The sequence below is a fragment of the Delphinapterus leucas genome, chromosome 19 (genome assembly GCF_059928025.1).
Source record: "Delphinapterus leucas isolate spDelLeu-1000000601 "Yukka" chromosome 19, BTC_Dleu_Yukka2, whole genome shotgun sequence".
Lineage (NCBI taxonomy): Eukaryota > Metazoa > Chordata > Mammalia > Artiodactyla > Monodontidae > Delphinapterus > Delphinapterus leucas.
The window spans coordinates 20,816,945-20,842,213 of NC_143147.1; the positions used below are offsets into that span (position 1 = coordinate 20,816,945).

At 44.8% G+C, this 25,269-nt stretch overlaps 1 protein-coding gene across 2 annotated transcripts in view; it reads right to left on the reverse strand.

The window, feature by feature from the left end:
* The window catches only part of VPS53 (VPS53 subunit of GARP complex), a 138,795-nt gene that overhangs the window by 37,837 nt on the left and 75,689 nt on the right, over nt 1–25,269 (reverse strand). For both annotated transcript variants that reach the window (XM_089900652.1, XM_022596139.3), the window contains 4 exons: nt 19,840–19,941; nt 13,771–13,865; nt 3,262–3,504; nt 203–350 (listed from right to left, as the gene is read on the reverse strand). In XM_089900652.1, coding sequence (XP_089756778.1) covers nt 203–350; nt 3,262–3,504; nt 13,771–13,865; nt 19,840–19,941 — 588 coding nt within the window. The remainder of the gene's footprint in view (nt 1–202; nt 351–3,261; nt 3,505–13,770; nt 13,866–19,839; nt 19,942–25,269) is intronic.

Genomic DNA, 25,269 nt, shown 5'->3' on the forward strand with positions numbered 1-25,269 from the left:
CCTTTTAACAAGGTCCTTCTGCAAGGGGGCTGCCTGGGCCGTCCCCTGGCTGGACCTCGAGTTTTCCCTTGTGGGAGACCAGCTGTTCTGCCCAAGGTTGTGTGTGGCCTCATTGGGGCCCATATTCTTACCTACTGAGCTAAGTGGCCCAGGCGGCTCAGGAAAAGGAGGAGGTGGCGCAAGGGCAGCCCGGGCGGCTCACCTGCTGGGTGGTGGCCAAGCAGTACTCTGCAGTGCTCAGGATGCTGCATATGAGGCAGAGCTCCTCCAGGGTGAACTTGGCCACTTCTGAGCCCTCCTTTTCCTTGAGGAGGCTGCTGATGGTCAACCCACCGCCGCTGCTTGTGGTTCTGAGGAAAAGGCATAGGGACCAGTCAGGCCAGGACTCCTCATTTGCTTCCTGACCCGGAAACTGCACGTTGTAAGACAAAGAAACAGGGGAAGGAGAGGCTGGACGTGGCCCAAACAAATCCACACAAAATGAGGCCCTTTCCAAGTGACCTGACCTTGACTGTCATTTGTTTAAATTCTCTGACCATCAGAAATAGGAAGAGACGATCCCAACAGTGAGCCAGCCATCAGTCATGGTAACTACAATGACTCTGCTCTGCTGAGCAGCCTCTCTGCTTAGCGTGGCATTTCCCGATCTGTACAGCTCATTCAGAGTCATGTGTGCTGCAAAAGCTGGCTCCCCAACTGTTTCTCTCAGTTAAGAAAATTCTGCATGGGAGCTTGTCTTCGTGCTTGTGGAGGGGTTCAGAAGTGAATGTTAAGACATGGTTCCTGGCCAAAGGCCTGGCTGCCTCAAGAAACAAAAAAGCACGTCATCTCTTCCTACTGATCTAATCATGTGATCACAAAAAATAAAAAAGCGGTTTTTAAATAACTTCCTGCAGTTATAAATAAAATTTCAACTGTGAGAGTCTATTTTTTAAGAAGACAGAAATCAATGATATTTACCTTAAAAATAAGAGAAATTTTTCCTTTAAAACACACACACACACACACACACACACACACACACACACACCCCTAAACTTCCCAGACTTAGGTAATCAAAGATTTGAAAACATCTTAATTTCTAGTACTTATAAGGGTGTGAGGACACTGGCTGTCTCTTCCACTACGGGTTAGGAGCTTTAAATTGTACAACTTTTTTGTAGGTATTTTTCAGGAGCTTAAAAAGACGTTCAGGCTCTTTGACCCAGTAGTTCTACTTCTGTTCAAGGATGCTCTTCTGAATGTTATTTAAAATACTGAACCCAACATAAATGGTCAATTAAGAGAATGATCAATAAGAAATCTCAGAAGTTAGCTGAGGGCCTTCAGTATGTGGGAACATCACAGCATCATTAAAAGTGTCTTGATGGGGCTTCCCTGGTGGCGCAGTGGTTAAGAACCCGCCTGCCAATGCAGGATACACAGGTTCGAGCCCTGATCCGGGAAGACCCCACATGCCGCGGAGCAACTAAGCCCGTGCGCCACAACTACTGAGCCTGTGCTCTAGAGCCGCTAAGCCACAACTACTGAAGCCCATGCGCCTAGAGCCCGTGCTTCGCAACAAGAGAAGCCACCGCAATGAGAAGCCCGCGCACCACAATGAAGAGCAGCCCCCGCTTGCCGCAACTAGAGAAAAGCCCGCACACAGCAACAAAGACCCAATGCAGCCATACATACATAAAAAAAAAAATCTGGAAAAAAAAAAGTGTCTTGAGTATTTTTACTGTGCTGACTGTTCTCTGCTCTTCTCTTCCCTTTTCACCGCTTGGGAGACTGACCTCTGCAGACTTTTCACCCAGGCTCCCCAGCCCCCTGGGCTCCTGTTGGTTTCAGCCATCAGCAGAGGCTGTAGGAAGTCAGAGAGGTTGAGGAGAGAGAAGTCGGAGTAACAACTAGCCTTCCTGCTCCCTCTGCTTCAGTGTGGTCCTGGCAGTGACCGTGGCCCCTAAGACTAAAGTTTCTGTTAGGCAGCCCTTCGTCCACAGCTCTAGCTGTCACGTGAGTTTTAAAGTAGTAACAATTACCCACTAGAGTTTGGATGCTTCAGACTCCTCCCTTGGTTCCTTTCACCTGCCCCCATTTCTGTAAACAGTGGCTTTAGTAATAACATCCCAGCTGAGTACCATTTGTTTCCTGCTGTGACACTGACTAATACACATGGCAAAATGCTCACATCATGACAAAGCAGGGTATAAAACTATAAGCACTATAGTCCAGTCCTGTTAAACAAATAAACAGAAGCATTCAGTCACACACATTACACATATAAAGAAAGAACAGAAAAATGTATACTGAAAAGTTAAACCTGTTTTCACTGGGTGGTGATTTTTATCTTCATCTTTGTGCTTTTCTGTGTTTTACAAACTATAACAAACTTGCAGTATTTTGAAAATCAGGATAAAAGTTATCAAAAATTTAAAAATAATGTTTATCATATTCAAAGAAATTCTCATGTGTAAAACATGTCTGTTACTTCAAATCTCTTGTACAGCGAAGGGATTTTATTTTTCTTTCCTCCCAATTATGTAAAACTCCTATATATGACACATTTTAGTGACAGTGACAGAAACTAAATTCCAAACTGTTGAATTTAGCTATGGGAGTGATTTATAATTACTGGATTCTGAAGCATTGCTTCAGATCATATTCTATTACAATAGAAATTGCTATATAACCAAAATATCTCTAAAACTCTAGTCGAACAATCCATTTATTTCAAGTAATAAGCTATATAACAATATTTTAATGCCCCAGAATAACAGTGAAGTCGCTATAATTAGGAGCTATGCTATGCAACCACCTTTCCCCAAATCCTACCACATCTTTAAACATTAGACTCAACCCAGGAGAGCAAGATACACACACCATGAGAGACTTTGGCCTGAATGAAACTGCCCTTGCTGTTCAAAAGTCATTGCTACCACCACCCCACTTCTTTTGCCAAGTACCTATCACTGAATCCATGTAAACTAAGCACATCTATAATGGGACTGACTCCCCTGAGTCCACCGTGGCAGGATCTGACCTATGCTAGTGGCCAGCGTGGCAGTACTGATTTCCTCTGGCAGTCCTGATCAGCTGTGGAATCCCATTTGAGAGGAAATAGTTTCAGACCCTTGGGAACTCCATAAGGGTGTTTTCCTCCCTGATACTCTTGGCAGTTTAGCGAACAGCTTCAGGGTGGATTTCCTTAAAGATTTCCATACTTAGGTATATTCAGAATCTCACTTCTCTGGTCAGACCAGGAAGAACAGGACTCACTTGGGCAGGTTGCCAGAGAGGATTTTCCAGGCGTACTCTCGGAGGTACTTCTGGAAAATAGTGGTCAGGGCGATCATCGGCTCCCCGGTACTGAGCTGCGAGCACTGCACCATGCACTTCTTGTAGTAGACAAAGAGGTCGGCACAGCTGGGGAGCACGGCGCCCCCCTCGTCCGTGTTGGGCTTAGGTGGCCCCTGGGCTTTGAAATCAGCCACAAACCGATCTATCAGCTCCCCAAGGTTTCTGGGAGGAAGAAAACATGAAACGTTATTTTATTTCAAGAAAGAGAAAACAAACGTGCTTGACTGCCGCGAGGCGATCACTCCTCATGCTTTTTACATTTAAAATTGGACCCGTTTCAGTAAGTCAGACAGAGAAAGACAAATATTAGATGATATCACTTATATGTGGAATCTAGAAAACAATACAAATGGATCTATTTACAAAACAGAAAGACTCGCAAAAATAGAAAACAAATGTATGGTTACCAAAGGGGTAAAAGGGGGGCGGGATAAATTAGGAGTATGGGATTAACAGATACACACTACCATATATGAAACAGATAAGCAACAAGGATTTGCTGTGTAACGTGGGGAACAATGTTCAATATCTTGTAATAACCTATAATGGAAAATAATCTGAAAAAAATAACTGAATCGCTTTGCTATATACCGGGAACTAATACAAGACTGTAAATCAACTGTACCTCAATAAAAAGTAATTAACTTAAAACATTTTTAGAACCTGGATCCATTTTTATCAATATCATCATTAACTACCACCACCACTCCTACAACAGCAGTGATAAAATTTGGCATTTGTGTGCTGTTTTGTACTTTTCAAGGCACTTCATGACCGCATTTGACCCCAAACCCCTGGGAGAAAGATAAGGTGTTATTGGACCCTCTAAGAGATGAAAAAAATAAGGCCCAGAAAGTTTGTCACACGATTTAGTGGCAGAGCTGAGCCTAGAATCTACCGCTTAAGTGTGTGCGCTGGTCCTACTACCTTAACAGTACCTGCTCCCCTTTCCACAAATGAAAACCCTAAATAATGACAGTGTTCATTTTCTGAACACTTATGGTGTACCAGGCACCACGTCAGCTCTTTGTAAGAGTCTTTATACGTGAACTTCACTTAATCTTCACAATAACCTTATGACGTAGGGACTAAAACTATCCTCCTTTTCAAAAAGCGAGGTGCAGAAAATTAAAGGACCTTGTCCAAAGTCATACGGCCAGAGAGTGGAGGAGCCAGGATTAAAACCCAAGCAGCCTGGCTCTAAACCTCATGCTTTTACCCACTCTACCCTACTACCTCCTCAAACACAAAAAGGTTATGATGTCAGCAAATATTTAGATATCATTAACCTAAAGGTACCCAGCAGACAGACAACTAAACAAAGAGAAACTGTAAAGAAACAGTCTAATGCTTTCTTTCTCCTTTAATGCAGTTTCTTCTGAACAACTTCCAAAATCAAAGGTGTAAGAAATGTTGGGAGGAGAGAAAATACTGAGCCGCTCCAGGCTTGCCCCAGGTCACGGTGGTGATGATGGTTGCAACTTTCTCCCATTTCCCATTCAAACGTCACTGAATTTGCCTCAGTCACACTGAGTCATCACTGTTCACATCCAGCAGGGCTATATTAATGGGTCCCTGCACAGTTGTACTCTATGAAAAATGGGGGAGAGGAGGGTGTTCCCACCCCTCTTAACATTTTGCATCTTTTTAGTTGCTGTCTAAGGCTACAGGAATTCAGCTGTGTTTTTTGTTTTTTTTTTTGTATTTATATAGCAGTCAAGAAAAAAAAGACAAGAACCACATGCAGTATTAATGAGTAGGAACAGGAGAAAATTGACATTTTACTCAAGAGCTTTTCTTATTGAAAGTTTATTACATCCAGATATAGCCACTGTGCCCTCAAAGAACTTAAGGCCTAGGACAGTCCATTGTGATGGTGGTGACGGTTAGCAAGCAGAGAAGGAGCGAGTTAGTTGACCTTGGAAAGCTCCACCGTGTCCACCCTCCTTCCTCACACCCTCCTCTTGTCTCACCTTTCCATTTAATTTCCCACATCTCCTCCACAGCGACCCCATGCTCCAGCCAGGCTCCCCTCAGCTGCCGCTCCGCTCCATCTCTATCCCTGACGCTGTGCATCTGCCTGGATGCGTCCCCTGGTGACTCTCCCATCACCACCTGTCCACTCACCCTCCCAGCTCAGCTCAGGAGGCACCTAGATAACTCCTACTCACACCCGTCCTCTATCTCAATTGCAACTTCTGTCATCTGTAACACACTGACGACTATTTTTTTTTTTTAACACTTCACTATACAGTGTGAGGGTGTCAACTATTCAGGAAACATGCTGACCTTCTCCCATCCTGGGCCCGTGGTAGGCCATGCTCATCAGGAATGGCTATGTCTTTCTCACTGATCTCCAGGGTAATTTCAGAAGCCTTCCTGAGACAGCACTGTAGCCAGTCACTTCTTATGAGCTGAAGTTGGCAGAGAAGGTGAAAGCTGCTTGCTTTATAGTGGTAGAATCTTCTTCTCTGTGTCACGTATGCTATCGTGAGATTCTTGAGAGCAGGGATAATGTCTACGTTACTTCTGCTCCCCCGAGGCCCAGCCCTCAAGCTTCTGTGTGCAGCTAGGCTCCCAGTTACGTTGGTGCCCAATACGTACTCGGCGGATCAACCTCCACGTTTTGTTCCTAAGGGATGGGAGTGGAAGGGTCGGGGCTGGTGCACTGGAGGAGAGCACGGAACAGCAGGGGAGGGTTCCTCTCGAGTCTTCCTATGAGAGACTCTAACCTCCGAATCCACAGTGCCAACCAAAACAGGGACGAGAGCTCCAAGGCATTTTCACCTGAACCACTCCTCTAATGCCGCTGGAAGCTGAAGCCAGGATACTTCCTCACCTACCTCCTATTTCGGAGCCAAGCTGATGAGTAAGACTGTAAATTAATTGTGATCATAGAACAGAGACAAAATTTCCTCTTTAAAAAAAAAACAAACACTAAAGATCTTCCATATTTTGCAGAATGTCTCTTGGGTTGCTGTTGACATTGTTCTCTGGTGTGAACGAGAAATAGACCAGAGTGGCCCCCCCCCTTCCATCTTGCGCTATTCATCAGCCTGCTTCTATGCCACACGAGACACTAGACGACGAGTAATCAAACGCCTTCACAGAAGAGACGAGGACAAGTCACCCGGATGGGAACGGGTAAAGTTCATGAGTTTGCAAAGGGGATGCAATCCAATCAAATATGGATGGAGCACTTCGTGTGCACAAGGCGCTGCGGGCAGCAAGTATAAGATTTAAATGAGACCAACAACAAAAAAAGCAAAGGTTGCCATTTCTTCCAGGCACCAAACACTACCCTGAGTTTCGGCAGGATCTTATAGGAAGGACTACTGGAGAAAGGAACACGGGGCATGCTGACTTGTTGAATGGAATCACAGGGATGTGCCTTTTATACTCTAAAGCAATTACAATCAAGTAAAAGTTTAAAAAGGGTCAAGTCCTGATCACAGTGCTGTGGCAGGTAAAGACACAGCATCTGTCCATTAGAGGCTGTGACCTATTGGGGGAGATAGGACCTTCATGATTATGATCTTTAGATCTCAAGATGGCAACAAAATGCTAGTTTTGCAGTACGGACAATATGACCAATTTGTTTTAGACAAAGGAAATAACAGAGGAAACTGGAGAGAAAATTCCACAGCAGATTCAGGCAAGAGAATAAAGGCCTGGAGTCAGAAGTAAGTACAGAATACGGTGTGGGGGGGAGAGGACGGGAAGAAGGAGAGGAGTTGGCTGAGGCAGAAGACACAGACTGAGAAAAGTCTGACCTGCAGTTAGGTTCATACACACCTCTGAATTCCCACAGCAAACTGTTCATACCTTTACCCCTCCATGCTGTGTTCCAAAAACTTTTTTTGGTCTCTCTCTCACACTAGGCTATATGCCTATAAACTAGGCACCGCACTGGCTACATTATAAATACAATCTCACTTAATCCTCACAACAGTCCTGAGCGGAAGGCATTAGTATCCCTGTTTTATAAATGAAGAAACTGAGGCTGAGAAAAATAAGATGACTTGCCCTAGGCCACAGAATTTATCAGAGCTGGAATTCGAACTGGGGCCTGTCTGACTCCAAAGCCAAGCTCTAACCACTATGCGATGCTTTGATTTCAAAACTCTAAAGCGCTCTACAGATACATGGTATTACGATTATTGGTGTGATTCACTTTCTCTGCAGCTTAAGGAAACACGTCATGGATGCAGATGGTGTCTTTTATCCTCTTCCCTGTAGCCTGAGCTTTTAACCCAAGAACTGTATAAGCATTCTGGGGGCGCCATGTGAAATACTGCTGGGAGTTCCACTGATACGTAAAACGACCTAGGAGTAAAGACTACTGCAGAGCGGTGGCAGCAGAGGGGAAGATTAAAACACGGCGAGAAGGAAAACCACACTGCACACCAAGCTTAGGTATGGATGACCAAGGCCATTTCTTCTGGTGGGTCTGCAGCTGACATTCCCAGCAACAGTATTCTAACTGGAGAGTACAGGAGTGATGGCTCTGGGGGAGGAAGATGGTAGTCAGAAAAAGTGGGCAAGGAGGTGAGTACGGGCAAAGCGGCTTAAGACCCCCAGGGAGTTAGAGAACTTGTTCATCCAAGGATGCGCCGACTAATATGCACCCCTACCCCTTCCCAGTGGTTGGGGCAGAGGAATTGGCTCTGGTGTGGCCAGCAGGGAGTCAAGCTCTGGCTTGAGCACAGCTGGGAGACGGGTTCCACACAGGTAAACAGAGCAGGTAAATACACGGAGGATACTGGGAAGCAAGCTTCTCACTGCCGTAGAAGGTAGTTACAGACATGGGACAGGGGCCACTCCAGTAAACCCTGAGGTTAGGTTAGAACTGGAGTTACTGGCATAGACTCACAGGTTTTAATATATAAATAGGTATAAAAGTAGATAGATATGTAGATATACACATACATAACATTTCTTGGGTCTCTCAGCTCAGAGGACCCAGAAGCATGACACCCCAGCAGCAATGAACACATACAATGCGCAGACTTAGTTTCTAAATATCATTTCCCACCAAAGGAACGAGGGATCCTGGAAAAATGGATGACTCCAGGGCTGGGTTAGGAAAGTACAAGACGAGCCTGGTATATTTTGTTGGCCCAGAAAGAAAGTACTCAAAACATGCTAGGGGCATGCAAAAGAATGGAAAACTAGCTGGGAGGGGCCGAAACCAGGACAATTTGGGCATTAAAACAAAAAATGATGGATCCTGGAAGAGAAAAAGGACATTAGTGGAAAAACTGGTAACATCCAAATAGACCTGGAGTTTAGTGAATAGTACTGTACCAATGGTTACTAGCTGATTTTGATAATAACTGTACTACAGTTATGTAAGATGTGAACACTAAGGGAGCTTGGGAGAGGGAATATGGGAACTCTGCACTATTTTTGAAGTTTTTCTGTAGGTCTAAATTTATTCGAGCATAAAGTTAAAAAAAAAAAAGATAGTAATGACTATAACCCATTGAATAAAATAGGAATCCAAATTCCTATATCCACAAATAGGAATCTGTCCATGCTGATACAAATAAATGGGGAAAAGAGAAGGCTGTTTCTTAAAACAGAATAAATGTAGAAGAAATGATGGAATTAGAAAAATAATTATTTGGCAACCATTTAGTAATAAGTGATTCAGGCAAGTGTCATTAACAGATGGTAAAATAAGTAAGTGAAAGACGAGAAAAAGGCTATTTATATGGTTTCAAGGTTAATCAACACTTACTAATTACTTATTAATTAATAGAGAAACCTGGCCAATACCATCTAAACCAAGTAGTAAAATTGACCAGCACAAGTTGTGGGACACATTGATACCGTGTGTCTCCTGACAAGAGTTACTGAGAAGAACATGGCACCACTTCTGTATGAATCATAAATCATGAGCCAGCATCAGTCAGAACCAGACTGAGGAACATTCCACAAAGTAACTGGCCTACACGTGTCAAAAATTTCCAAGTCGTGGGACTTCCCGGTGGCGCAGTGGTTAGGAGTCCACCTCCCAATGCAGGGCACACGGGTTCGAGCCCTGGTCCGGGAAGATCCCACATACTGTGGAGCAACTAAGCCTGTGCGCCACAACTCCTGAGCCTGTGTGCCTAGAGCCCGTGCTCCGCCAAGGAGAAGCCCGCGCGGGGCAATGAAGAGTAGCCCCCGCTCGCTGCAACTAGAGAAAGCCTGCGCACAGCAACGAAGACCCAACGCAGCCAAAAATAAAATAAAATAATTAATTAATTTAAAAAAATTTTCCAAGTCATGAAAGATAAAGAAAGAATAGATTATTCTTCTGGATTGAACCAAAGAGACATGACAAATAAATGTAACCTGTGATCCCGGAATGGATCTGAGATCTATAAAAAACAGGATTGGGGCAAATGGGGAAAGGGAATGGGGTCTATGGATTTAATGGGAGTGCTGCATCAATGTTACCTTCCTGATTTTGATGGTTTGTACTATGGTTACATAGACTGTGTCCTTATTTACAGGAAACACACACTGAAATATTAAGGAGTAATGGGGCATCTTGCCTGCAATTTGAGAATTTGAATCTCTCAGGAAAAACAACATGTATGTGCATATATCCGTGAGTATGTGTGTGTCTGTCAATGTGTGTGTCAGAGGCGGGAGAGACAGCTGTTAACTGAGGAACCTGGGTGAAGGATACACAGGAGCTCTAAGTACGATTCTTGGAACTCTTCTGAAAGTTTGAAATTAATTCAAAACAAACAACAAGCAACATTAGTTTATAGAGAGACTCTAGGCTTCACCCAGCTAGAAGAGGTGGCGGGTTCTATTTCAACGAAAGCTATGACAGGGAACTCAGGAGAATGGGCAGAAATGGAGTCCCTAATAATTTCTTGGACTGAGAATGTCACTGAATGGAGTGAAGAAAGTGCCTATGGAGAGAAATGTCTCCTGCAAGTCAGCCAAAGAAAACGCCTACATCCCCAAGAGTAGAAGAGACACTACTAACTTCCTCCTTGGACATAGACAAAAACTGAGAAAACTGCTCAAAGCACAGGAGGACAGCTCAGCCCAGCCAGCTAAGAGGTGGCCGAGGGACATCCCCACTCCTCCTCCCTGGGCACTGGCGCCGCAGTCCTCCTACCAAGGCTGGGCTTTGGGCTGGGGCAGGTGCTGCCAGGACTCTCCCCGGGCAGGTGGGAGGCTGGGGAGACGGAAGAGTGGACCCCATGCCAAGCCCACAGAGAGCTGGCAGCACCAAGCAGGCCACCCAACCACCTGACAGTCCAGAACAAGATCACCGGAAGGGCAGGGCAGGCACAGTTCCCGAGTGCTGTTTACTTGTGCCGAGTGACAACGTGTCATGTCATTTATTCCTCACCGCTAATCCTGTGAGGGGGGCATTATTCACTTGACCGTAGAGAGCACAAAATAAACTCGGAGAGGTTAGGGCCATGCTCAAGGCCCCAGGCTGGTGAGTGCAGAGCGCGGACTCAAGTCCAGGTCTGTCTGGCACCCAGGCCTATGCTCTTTCCACTACCCTGGGTTGGGTCTCAGTCATCGGGGAACTTGTGAATGGTCTCAGATTTTCCTCCCTTGGCAGATTTTTGAGTCAGAACTACAACAAGAGGAGTAATTTGTCCCAAATCAGTCCCGACCTGAGCTCCTTCCCCAGCCTTAGGATTCTCTGACTTAAGGGAGGACGAGCTTCGTAGAACCCCTTGAAATTGTGCTCAAAATAGCGTGTGGGTTTATGTGGATGTTTTTTTGGCAAGAGGACCTGTGGTTTTCATCGGGTTCTCAGAGGGATCTATGACTCAAAAGAGGTTAATAACCTGCTGCTTTAGGCATTATTTTGTCTGATGCTCTCCTTTAACAGACGAGGAAATGGATTTCTTGAACTCTATTTTCTACTTCAAGCTTTTGCTGTTTATTCTGGAGCGACAACAGCACAGCCTACGCAGTTCTCCTACGAGAAGCTTCCGCTACTGCACTAGTGCTGTGGAAACATCCCAGCGAGGCCAGACGGCAGGATGAGGGGCCAGCACTGCATTTTTCATACAGAAATGGAGAGTCCCTAAGGAAGGGAGGGCTGGCTCTTTGCCCAAAGTCTCACGAACAATGAGTGTGCTTTATACGAATCAAGGCCATGCGAAAAGAGTAGATCCCAGAATTACACCAGATAATTCAGGAAACTGACTCTTTGGACCAGATAAGTTTTGAGAAAGTACATGGTTATCTCAGAAGTGCACTTTAAACCCTGGACCCAATAGCTTTTAAGCCTTTTAAAAAATAAGAATTTGGATTGATAAGAGAAGAGAGGGCTTTGTCCCAAAATAGTCATACGGGTGGGCTGCTCCAAGACCTGTTCATCTAACAGGCAAAGAGCTGCTCCTTTTCCGGCCCCGTAAGGGTGTCTTATTAATATCCTGAGAGAAAACTTTGTGAATGCAGAAGAGAGGGTGTTTTCAAAGGACTAAACGGCAATAGTAACTACCGCCCTTCTGCACGCCTGCAGACACAAGCCCAATAGACAGAGAGCAGGAGGAAAACCGGGCCTTTACAAGGCAAAAAACGTCAAGGCAACTTCTTCTGTGTGAGGTGGGGGGCGGTGAGGAGGTTGTTTTCGTTAACGTAGAAGCGCTTTTACAAAGATAATTTTCTGGGGTTTTCGTATGAAGCATTTTGTCATCAGGGAATAGAAGAATAGAAGCAATCTACTGATATGAAATCCAATCGTTGAATAACAATAATGTTCCATTTAAGACACAAATAGCCGTTTGAAATGTTCCCCTAACCTGGTGGTTTACCCTTGAAACATACTTGGAAGCAAGAATGTGCTAAACTGAAGGAAGCATTAGGGGAAAAAAAAAAAAAAAAAGGACTGGACTTCAGCACCTAAATGCTTTCCCCGAGAACTCCCCTCAAGAACTTTCTCACAGCTGCTGTCCTCCCTGTGTGACCCACTGTCTGGTCCTCCCAAGCGTGTGTTCTTTAGGCTACGGGCCTTTCCTCAGAGCCTGGACCAGCCTGTCTCTGGTCAGTTCGGCCTGTTCCAGAAACCGGGCCTTTCCAAAATGTGCCTTCCGGCATGGAAGGGCCTTCCACAGTTGCTCTGGCTGTGGACAGAGATTCAGGGATGAAGAGGGATCTCTGTCCTTTGCATGAACAATGGATACTGGAACATGACCATACTCTTCTGGCTGTGAGGGAACCTGGCTGCAGTGGGCTGCTTTGTAAACATTTTCTGGAGCCCCTCTGTAAAAAGCACATATGTTAAATGGATGATAATTCATCAAAGAAAATATAACACATCAGCCCAAACAGGAAAAAACAAACAAATCAACAAGTGGGGGAGAAGAGGAAGCTCTTCCTTATAGTAGAACCCTAATGAGTAAATATAGAAGAAATGACAGAAACAGACGATCAATGTTTGGCAAACACTACAGTAATCATTGTTTCAGGCAGGAATCGTCAAGGGATGTGAAAAATGAGCGGGCAAAGTATGATGAGACATGGGATATTTACATAGTCCCCAAGTATCCCCCCCCCCCAAGATACTTATGAATTACAAAGCAAAAAATAGTGGCTTCACAGGAAGAAAGCTGGCAGACATCACTTTAGCAAGTGGTCAAGGTCAACCTCAGCAATAACAGGACAAATCCAGGTGAGATGCCTCCTGACATCACGCACTGGGCTCTGAGAAGGACACAATGTCACCTCTGTGGTATTCTTGCCCAAAGTGCATAACCTTGATTTAATCAAGAGGAAACATCACGAACAGAAACTGAGAGCTTTGGACAAAATAGCTGGTCAAACACTCTTTAAAAGTGTCAAGGTCATGAACGACAAAGAAAAGACTGAGGAATTATTCCAGCTCAACGGAGCCTAACGAGACCTGACAACTAAATGCACGATTGAATCTTGGACCAGAGAAAGGACGTTCGTGGGAGAAGGGTACCTTCCTGTTTGGATAACTGCGGTTATGTAAACTGTTAACATTTCTCTGGGCGAAGGGTATATGAGAGCTTTTTAAAACCTTTTGGTAAGTCTAAATGATTTCACAGTGAAAAGTTAAAACAAATTATACTTGAAAACATATACATTAGAGATGAGGCTTTCTTTCTCCACTTTGCAGCGCCTGACATTGTAAAGCCTCACGGGCTGACATACAGAGTGGGATACGGGCTCAGCGCCCACCTGGGAAGTTGGTGCTGGGACCTGTTTGGAACCTTGTTAGAGTCAAACTCAGGCTTCTGAGATTTATGGACACAACACATCATAACACTCAAAAGGCAGAAAAACATCCTTAACAGGTTTCCAGGGAGGGTAACGGGTGCCCCAAGTCCCTCCTTCAACCTCTAGAAGGAGCTGTGCCCTTGTGAGGCCCCAGCCCTGACCCAAGGAGCGAGATATGCAGAAGGCAGCAAAATGTGCATCACTCACTTGTCCTGGGACTCAATATACACGTAGAGATGAGGCTCAAAACACTTGGAAACAATGCCGTGAAATGGATTGTCTGGGGCTTTAGGCTTCTTTGGCTGTAAAGGAAAAAAAAAAAGAAAAGAAAAGAAGAAAAAAGAAACCCTATACTTGAGCCATCTTTGCAAACTTTCAAGCAGTTTCAAAGAAAACATCCCTTCAAAGTTCACTCCCAACTTACAGATAAGAAGCACTCAGCGTAACTAGACTGAGACTATGTCCTGTATTATGAGTCATGCCAGTTTGTGAACAATAAGCCAGCTTTGTTGGCATCATTTACGTGCTCTGCGTGGTGAAAGATTTATTGCTACTTTGATAACACATGCGTTTTCAATTTGGAAGCTCTTCATCATCTGACTGATGTTTTCAAAATGTAAATTCTAGCTAATAACAGCACCGCAGAGCTGTGCCGTGCTTTGGAACATATAAAGTGCTTTCACACCATCCAGTTGTAAAGGCCTCCATTTACTGCTTGTTATTATGAGCCAAGCACTTTGGTACGAAATATCTCATCTCTTCCTCAAAACAATCCTCAATATAGGAATTATTACTACTATTTTACACCTAAAGAAAGGGAGGCTCAGAGGGTGTTAGCAGCCTGCCTCAAGGCACATGGTGAAGTTTCCTGTCTCCTAAACCAGGACTCTTTCTAGTAGATCATTGCTGTCTTGCGGTGCTTCCTAAGACTGTTGAATTTCACCAACAAATATAAGAAAAAAAGAAAAGTAGGGGGTCAACACAGGGTTGCTAACTTTTTATTTCGTTACTTTCTACTCTAACCACAAGTTCCTAAAAGAACTTTTATACCCAAACATTTTATAAGAGAAAATAGTCGCATAAAGGCCGTCCTTCCCAAGAAAAGACAGTTAGTTGGTGACCTTACACCAGATAGAAAGACAAAGAGATAGACACACAGGCTGGCTGTTTTGTCTTTACTTTTTGCCTTGCACCAGCTAAAACCTGGATCAGTACTGGTCCCCAACTGAAACTGGGAAACCACTGATAAAAAGGTCATCCGGGCAGGCAAGCATTTAAAAACTATTATTTGCTACTTAAATTCCCTTTCAAAACATCTAAAAAATAAACAAGGATCTTCCTACATATTTCTTTCTGTTCCTAAAAAAAAATCCAATTCTATCTATTTCTGTCTGTTGGTATCTGAAAATAGACAGAGGTCCTTGAGCCTTTGCTGGGCTTGATACAAGAGTACAATCTGGATATAAATTGGCACGCACAGCACACCCGTTGAATTGAATGGTTCGTGTCTTTTAATAAAAAGAGGAAAAGCTAAGCCCACTAATGACAGACAGAAATGATTACCTTCTTCTAGTAATTGAAAACAAATAAAACGTTGTAATGGTTAAAAGCATCTGTAAAAACTGGTAATGATCACCAAAAATTAAATGTCAACTGTAGATATATCCCATTTAATTTCATGTTTAACTCTCTTCCCTTTTCACCTTCTAAGAGTTCCATGTCTTTAATTTTTTTTTGCAGGATTTGAAGAAACTCTGGTCCTTCCTAAGAATAACTACAGTCTGGGCTATTTTCTCTTATCATCCAGAAGCCACTGCCAAAGTCAGGCCTTAGGCTGAGACTGTAAGAGGCTCTCAAGTTCGGGTTCATTGAGTTTAAACTGACTGGATTCAAAGTCCCACTTCATTTCACAGGTGCCTTAGGAGTTTTTCCACATTTCCATTAGTTTAAAATGAGGGATTCATGATGTAGTATGATGGTTGTGAAGGTATGGTCCTTATCTATTTGTTCTACATTTTCCAAGTCAGTTACCTTTTAAAAAAAATTATTCTATTCTTTTCAATAAGATGATCAGATAAATGAATAGACAAATGTGATTTAATCTGAATAACTTCTGTAGGATTAGATATCCTGATTTTAGAACTGGAAAATATGGCCACTATAGCCATATATCTTTTCATTAATTAAAACAGAATCTTCATAAATATTATAATTATTCCCTTTATGTATATCTTCTTCCCTTGACAAAAATATTCACACATCTGTAGGATAGCTTCTGGAAATTATAAATGGGAGTTTATATAATACAGAATGTTGTCATGTTTTAAATCAACATGTGTATTTTGTATTTGGCTTTATTTACCTACTAATTTATGTGGACTTTTCCAACTACTGACAATGTTTCAATTTATCACTCTTGAATCACATTATAAAATTTATATAAGTGTAAATGAGATAATAGTATGGTACTAATGTTAAGTTTTCTGATTTTGATCTGTAGTAATTTAAGTGAAAATCTTTCTTAAGTGAATATATTTCCTAAAAAGGAAATACATACTGAAATACTCAGAGGCAAAGGGTGTGATACCTATAAACTTACTTGTTCTGAAAGAGAGAGAGGGAGGGAGGGAGAGAAAGAGAGAGAGAGAGAGAGAGAGGGAGGGGGGAGGAAATGGAAAAGTAAATGTAGCAAAATAGTAACAACTGGTGAACCCAAGTGAAAGATAGTTGAGAGTTCCTTGTAATATTCTTAAAACTTTCCCTAAGTTTGACATTATTAAAAAAGAAAAAAAAGTTTAAAATAACAATAAAAAAACGTGGCAGATAATCCCAGGTACAGTAGTGGAGCATTCTGAGAAACGGCATATCACCAACACTCCGGATGACCTAGAGGACCACACCGTGGGGAAACACAGACATCCACGCCCGAGTGAAAACGGGGTTAGAGCCAACGTCCTGGTTTTGATAACGCACTATAGTTACGTTAGCCATCAGCACTGGGGGAAGCTGAGAGGTGGGTACCCAGGACCTCTCTGTGCAACTTCTTATGAGTCTATAATTATTTCAAAATAAAAAGTTTTTTTTTTTTTAAGTGGTTCAGCAGAGTTAGACTCTGAATGTGAAAAAGTCTTGGGAATATCTTAACCTATTTATTTTGCTTATATTTTCCTTTTTATGTATGTACAAAAGTGATACATGATAAAAATGTATGGATAAGTCTGAAGAGCTCATTCAGTATAAACATAGATTCTAATGATTAAGGAAAATGACTACATGATTTTCCAACAAACTCATCTTGATCAGTCTCCCAGAGGCCCCGTGCTTGATGAGGCCCCACAGAGCCCTCTGGATGTGGCTCAGAAAGCCGCACAACCAGACAGTGCAGGTGGCCCGACCCCCGTCCCCACAGGGGAGTCCGCTCCGCCCAGCCTCTGCCCGCTAACGGCACTCCTGGCAGTGAGGAGGGCCCTGTCGCCATGGCTCTCTGTCCTCTTACAGTGTTTTCAACGTGAGTTGGAAGCAAGAGGGGAACAATGGGAGGGATTGCCTGAAGTTTCCTGTTTTCTTTTTTTTCCACAGGGCTGCCTCCTGCCTCTGGCTGCCTCCTAGCTGTGCTCATATTTAGAAGAAATGGGCTGGAATTTCGGCTCATACTGGTGACTCCCTGTGTACCGTCCAGCTCCCCAAAGGGCTGCTCTCAGCTTAAAGAATACACTAAGTCACTTAGCAGTAGCACTCAGGCTGGGTCCGGGAGTGTGTGGTTCCGTCCAAAAGCTGCAGATGTCTAAGCTATGTCCTCCTGGAGCTCGATGGAATCACAAAAGGTTACTGTTGTCACAGTGAGGAGGTCTGCAGCTGGTCTCATTTCCTTTTATTACTATCCAGTGTAAACAGATTAAATCTAACTGCTCGGATCACCAGAAGGGTGCCTTTTAAAACCAGAAACTCCTTATTTCTTCTCTCTTCCTTTTATACTCTGAGTACCCTCCGTCCCTCTTCAGATGCCAGTTTTTAATCATCAGGAACATGTTGGCAACTGATTGTTCAAACTAAATACCTCTTTTCAAGTTCACGCTCCCTCCTCCAGAGCCTAACTGCAGTGGTGAGCAGGGAGCGACCCTCACCTCGAGGGCCACCCGTCTGCCAACTGCAGTGATGCAGTGGGTTGGGTAACCCAGGACAACTACTGGGGCCTGCCGCCACCTCTGGCCGAGCTTGCCGCTAGTGCACTGTGGGCTTGCCCTGAGCGCCCCACCTGGCTCCTCATCTTCCTGTGCGCCCAGCTCCAGAAGCCAGCGAGTGGCTGGGAAAAGGGGGGCCCTGGTCTCACCCCAACTCCCCACAGTGGCATCTGACAGGGCACCAAGGAGCACAGCTGGAGAACCACTGGCTCTCTACACACGGGGAAACGAGGGAAGTCTAGAGAGAGTAAGAGCCTACCTAAGGTCATGCAGGCAGCTAATGGCAAACCGGAGTCTGGCATCTTCCCCATCACGTGACTCTGCTTTACCCCGTGTACCTGTGTTCTGTGTCCTTAGAATGAGCAGGCCCTTGTCTTTAAGACAGTAACCTCAGGCTTAAAAGATGAGTAAAAAGTCCCACAAGAAAGAAAAATCATATGTTACCTGGCAAAACTGATTTTGTAGCTGATGGGGGCTATCATAATCCAGTTTAGTAATATCCAGAGATGACTAGCGAAAGGGATAACTTTTCACGGCAGCCATCCGAGTGCTCAGCTACACAATTCTGGACATGACAATGGCAGCCACTTGTACTGGGGAGACATGAGGGCCCTGAAAACGTCCCAGCTACACACGGCCAGCTCAGAGGGTGCAGGTGCCAAGCGCGGGTGGAGGATACATGGGAAGGATGAGCTCCACACCCAGAGTTTTCTTTCCCACCCCAGTCCTTCCTCCCAAAATGTGAGAGACGCATTTCTTTAGTTAGAGGAAATCTTTTGTTTTCTCCCAGCCTAGCTGATATGATGGCTTTAAATCAATTACGTCTAATCCCATAGATCTCTGGGATACGGCCTCAAGGTATCCCTTCAGTTTTATCCATTCACTTTTATTCACGGGATGCATCTCTATGTCCTCCACTTTTCAGGGAGACATCACCGATGTAATAGAAGGAACGCCAGAAAAGGAATTCTAGTCTCTGACTTCTAGACCTAGCTTCTGGTCTCAGCTCCTCCACTTTCAAACTGTGTAACCCTGGGCTAGTCACTTAACCTGCAGCTCCCATATAAAATCCTATAAAAGGAAAGGCAGGCATTGTGAGGATGAAAGGGAATAAAGCGTGGAAAGGACTTTTAAACCATAAAGCACCATGAAAATGTGAGGCATCCATGTTATTATAATTATTTAATCGATGGATCAGACACATTTGATGACGTCACTTCAGAACTGCTCCTGGAAACTCTGCTCTCTTGGCTCCTGCCAGGATTGTACACCTACCCTCCCCATGCTAGGAATGCAGGGTTAACTGCAAAGTGCGTGGCTACGGGTTTCCCAGAGCTGCTCTTCCCAGTAGGCCTCCCTTTCGGTGATGTCTGGGGCAAAAACAATACCATAAAATAATCCTCTAGCAGCCAAGTGTAGAAAATTAAAAAGAAGGATCACTAATCCAGACAGGAAAAGTCCTGATTTATTGCTCTAAGCTCTCTCACCATAAAATGGCAGTGAAACAAAAACACCATTCTGTGGGATGAAGGGAGAGGAAATTTAGAGTTGGACAGAAAAAGCTGAAGGAAATGAAAGTGCTGGTGTGCTCTGAAAAGTAAGTCTCCAAATACGCCATTGGTCACCATGGTGTTTCCAGGCCTCTCCACCGGCTTCCAGACTAAGGTGCTCGGCTTATGCTGAGCGGAGACCTCTCCTGGCTGACGGTGCTGCTAACTTCACCCGGGATCTTTCAGCCACTCACGTCATCACCAGACCAGATCAGGGGACAATGGAAAGCTAAGCTGACAAGCTTGGGAGATGATGAAGGAGGCAGGGCAGAGTTCTGCTGCCCCACCACATGGGCTAATTAATTAAGCTTGGCCGTGTTGCTAAGGCCGGTGTGCCATTCGGGAGCCAAGGGGTGGGGCAGGAAGGGCTGCTCTTTCACTCCGGTTTCTAAATGCACTTTCAGATCAAGGCCTTCTATAAAGACCACCAAGGTTGTAATCTCTGAATGTAGTCAACAGCCAAGGGATCATATTTAGAGCAAGCAGACCCATTTTCAGAAACAAACATTAGGTAGGTTGCACAGGGAAATGCAAACCAGACTTACTTGCTCTACGTCTCCTTTTTCCATCGCCAGTTCCTCCATCTCTGGTGCTGGCTCATCTTCTAGGAAGGGATTGGTGGATGCGAGTGGAGACTCGAGTTTTTTCTGTTGATTAGATGTGAAAAACAAATAGGTATTTTCTGAGCGTGGTCAGTAGCTTTCCCCACTGATCTGCTTTTTCCAAGTCTCTCCAACAGCTACATCATGAAATCTGATCTAATGAGCAAAAACTGAGACAACCTGGGCCACATTCTCACCTCCAGGCCTTCACACTACTTTTTCCTCTTCCTGAAACCTTACTGCCCACCCAACCCCAATCCCAAGCTGCCTAAAATTCTCCGTCATCCTTCAGTCTTCAAGTCAGAAGTCCCCTCTTTTGGGAAGCCTTTCTCACCTGTCAAGTCTGGCTTATAAGTCCCAGTCACACGCTCCCATCACCCCGGTATGTCCCCTACCCAGGTATTTACTAAAATGCCACAACTGCTCATTTATTTGTCTTCTCCCCACTAGCTTCTGTGACAGCAGGAATCACATGTCTTGTTTCTATCTCTGGTGTCTGGCATGTCATAGGTCTTCATAAATATGAATGAGTAAAAATGCCAGATGGGTTTGAATTCAAGAACAAACTGTAGGACTTCCCTGGTGGTGCAATGGTTAAGAATCTGCCTGCCAATGCAGGGGACACAGGTTCGAGCCCTGGTCCGGGAAGATCCCACATGCCGTGGAGCAAATAAGCCCGTGCGCCACAACTACTGAGCCTGTGCTCTAGAGCCCGTGAGCCACAACTACCGAAGCCCTCGTGCCTAGAGCCCATGCTCCACAACAAGAGAAGTCACCGCAATGAGAAGCCTGCGTACCGCAACGAAGAGTAGCCCCCGCTCGCCGCAACTAGAGAAAGCCCGTGCGCAGCAACGAAGATCCAACAGACAAAAAAAAAAAAAAATTTTTTTTTTTAAAAAGAAACTATAGAGCTAATCTTTTGTGTTCTAGATTATAGAGAGAAGTCCCTTCCCAAATAAGTCTCATTACAACAACCACAATAAAACCTTGAGAGAAGTTACTTCCCAGCTCCTGAATGTGACCATTCTTTCAAAAGATGTCATCGAGTGGGACCTTGGGCTAGTGGGAAAGCTGGAGGCAGGAGATGTGGGTTTTTAGCTCTAACGCTGCTGCACTGGCCAAACCGCCTAGCTTCTCTGAGCCCCGGCGGCCCGATCTGCTGAATGAGGAGGATAGAGTTACAGGACTACTTGAGTGATTAAATGTGATAAAGCATGTGAAACCCTAGGAGAAGCACAGGATACATATTACCGACGATGAGTCCAATGTGACAACAGAATCGAGGCAGATCTTTGGAATTTTTTACAAATTCTACCTCAGGATGTTATTTATGCCAGGGAGCTGGGAGTTCTAGCAGAAGGGGAACTAAGTGGACAAGCAGGATAAAAGGGATTGGCTGGTACTGGGGAAGAGGGGAAGGGGAAAGGAATGACTCTCTGGAGACAAGAAGCTGGGTAGAGAGGAGCTTCTAAAAGTACTTATGACATTTGAGCATATATCAGTGGAGCAGCTTGAACTAATCCCTACGCCAAGAGGGAAGGCAGATGGACCACAGTGTGTGAATGACTTTGTCAAGTGCCAGGACATCAGCTGAAGATATTACCAAAAGAGAAAGAAAGGAAGAAGAAGAAGAAGAAAAAAAGAACCAAACAAACAACCCAGAAAAATAAAACTTAAACACAAAAACAAAAACCACACCTGTGTCTGGTGTAGGCTTTAAGGCAATTCCACTTACATTCATGTAAACTACTTAATTCTTGGCCCAAACACTTGGATGCTATTATGTAGCTAGACAGAGCCTTGGGGTATGAAGAAAGCCCTGTGATTAATGTATTAGCTCTAGGTAATCAGTAGTAGGACAATGATTTTTGTGGTATCCTCTGGAGAAACAATATGGTCTAAGAACCCAGCAAACATTTCAAATGTATACACTCCGAACTATGGCTTCGTTGCCTGATATGGAAAAAAAAATCCTTATAAATGTAAAGCAATTTACATTCATTTTCAAAATTAGGATATTTTTAGAAATGTTTCTTTGAAAGCCATATTTCTAAGTTTTAGTTGTCTCTGTGAGGGTTGCTGGTATTTTAGGGTGAGGGTGAGAAAGGGAATCTAAGCTTCAACAACAAGTTAAATTAGTTAGTAGCACTGGATTCCTGATCCCACTGGCTCAACAGTGGGTTTGGGGATCATACTGATGAGCTGAATCTCTATGATTCTGAGTCTTTCAGTCCTTTGGAGGTGTAAAGAGCAAGCCAGCAACTGAAGTGAAAAGCTTTGTTCAAAATCACTCAGCCACAGAAACAGGATATGAATTTTTGAACCAAAGGTTCCTCATCTATTGCTAGGTCTACCAGGGTTGATAATAACGTCTCACAATTATATACAGGTGGGCCTCATTTTAAAAACAATGTGTTACTGGAAATATGACAAAAAGGGGACATTGGTGAAGTGGACTGAGGGTGTTCCTGGGCTCCACGCTCACCGGTGGGGTATCCAATGGGTGGACATAAGTCCTAAGAAGGAAACATAAAAGGCAACACTGAAAAAGCAGAGCAACGTTTCAGGCAGCATAATGTGGGCTACTTGTTGGTGTCACCGGGTCAGGAGATTCCCAAAAGGAACGGTGCCTTTCCTATTCCCGCAGTCTCTCTCTAGTCACATACTGATGAGATTACCAGGGAGTCAGGGGCACTCAGGAACTTCTTGTTCATTTCAGGCACACACATTCCAACCGGGGACCAAGCTGATACCAGAAAAGGGATTCACTCCTCCATTCACCCATTCAACAAAGGGATGTGCTGGGCACGACGAGGACAGCAGGGAGCAAGGTGGACCACCCTCTGCCCTCAAGGAGCTTACAGTCAGGTGGGAGAGACAGGCTCTAACCAAATAATCACACAAGCATATGTGATTATTTGCAGGAAAAGCAAAGGTGACGAAAGGATGCAACAGAGGGTCACAGAAAACTTCCCTGAGGAAACGACGTTTGAGCCAGAACTGAAGGATGCTCCACAGTTCAGTGTGGGAGAGGCACGGGATGGCCGGGGCTTTCTAGGCAAAGGGACCAGCACGTGACGCCATCCATTCCATAGTCATGTGCTGAGCATCTGCTCAGCTCCAGGCACACTCTTAGGCACCGGAGATGCAGCAGTGAGCAAGATAAAGAAGGGAGGCACTGGGATGAAAATACAATGTAGGAACTGGGCTGGGCTGTGGGTGAGGCTGGGGAAGGGCTTCTTCATATGGTGATCCGAGAGGGCCCCTGTGAGGAGTGGATTTTTGAGCAGAGACTTGAATGAGGAGAAGGAGCCAGCCGGGCAAAGATCTGGAGAAGAGCATTCTCACCAGGGGGATCCCATGCAAAGGCTGGAATGAAAGTAGGACAGGGTGAGGGGGCGGGGCAGCCAGGGCCCAATCACGCAGCCTGTCGTGGGCCGTGGGAAAGGTTAGGTTTTCTTCTCACGGCAACTGGGCAGTCACTGGGGGTTTTAAACAGGGCAGCGGTAGGATCCAGTTTTAGAGTGTGAAGAGGTTGCTGCAGCGTGCCAGGTGGGGCTGATGTGGGAGTGGGCTAAGCTAGAGTTGTGGAGATGGAAAAAAGTGGCCAGACCTGGGGCATCTTTAGGAGAGAGAGTCAAGAGGACTTGGTGAGAGAGTGGATGTGAGGAGGAAGAAAAGAAAGGAATCGAGAGTCGTGCGCTTTCTGGCCCGAGCAACTGTGTGGCTGGTGCAACCACTGACTGAGGGACGGGGCTGGGTTCGCGCCCAGGCTCTACCACTTGGGTATGTGGCTTAACTTCTCCACGCTTCAGTCCTTCTAGCTGCAACGTGAAGGGATATCAACACCCGCCGCACGGAGCTGTCATGAGAATTAACGAGGTAACGCACGCAAAGCATGACTATGTCTATAGAGCAGCTTCACACAACGGTCGGCTCGTAGGGGGAGCTCAGCACATGGGGGCTGTCGTTAGTGTTTAATCGGGGTGGGCAAGTCACGAAGGCAGAACCGTGGCTGCGCCTCTCTCGGTGAAGCAACTCTCCGGAGGGAAAGAGCGGGGAGCACAGGGCTTCGAAGACTCACAGAAAGAATTCTTTTTAATCACAAGTGAGATCCTGTCCCTACTATACCGTCTCTTTGGGAGCTCTCCAGGAAATGAAAGCAATGCACCCATCAAATTACAAGGCTTCATCCTTCTCCCCTAGTCTCCAACGAAGCCCTCAAAGTAACGCCTGTACCACCATCCTACTGGCAAACGTTATATTATAAAACCCTGAGGGGTGGACATAGACTCCTGCTATTTAGGGGGCCATGTTACTGCTCAGATTGATTTGCTGTGATAAAAGAACAAGCCTTTGCAGGGAGCCATCACCGGCACAATTCAGCCTTCTGTGTAAGGGCCCCTCGGGCGGAGCCAACCAGACCATGCTTCTCATTCCTGCTCTGTGGCTGTCAGAGCCCACAGAGAATTACAAGGTTAGGTTTAGATTTGAAAGAACTCAAATGACATAGTCCATGAGCTCTGGGGCTGCTAAGTGAAACCAAAAATTTGCCGAGAAATGACCGACTTTCCAATTTTAAAAGGATTCATTCTTTTTGCTATGATGACAGTTGATTTCAAGTCCATACAGGAAGGAAAAATTCTTCATTCGGCAAGTTAATTCCTACTAATTAAATCCCATGGGACTCCCCACACCCACCTTCAGAACCACAAGGGCCACAGGCCAGCCAAGCTGTCTAATTTACTGTTGGGAAGAGATGGTCAGGCTTTAGTCAGTAGTACATCCACATCTGGGTCTGCCTGCACACATGCCTGTCTGAGGCCTAGCTGGACACTTCAAATTATCAAAGAAGGAATTCTGAAATTTAAGATGAATCTATTTCCTTTCTCTGGAGGACAGAGCTTTCATTATGAGGTGAAAGTTCCACAATTTCTGCATTTCTCATTCCATAAACACTTTACTCCAGCCCAGTTCCTGATCTGTTCTTAAAGAGATGGCTTGGAGGCTTCAGTTGATAGGACGGTAAGTACAGGACTATTTGCACCTGGTTTAACATCACTGGAATCCCTCTTTTGTTCTTGGTACCACCATGTTCATATCTTATGTTGTGACAGTTATGCATAGGTTTCTTTCTCCTAATAGAACATAAGCACCTGTCTGATTCAATTTTTCATCTTTTCCCAAGGCCCTGCACCAAGACGGAGCTTGAAAAACACTTGTGGATAAATGCTGATCACATGAGAAGCACTAAATAAAGTCCTCTTCAGACACATGGGCAACACTGTCTGTTTTCTTGTAAAACAAACAAAAAAACCCAGTGTGTGTGTGTGTGTGTGTGTGTGTGTGTGTGTGTGTGCGCGCGTGTGCACG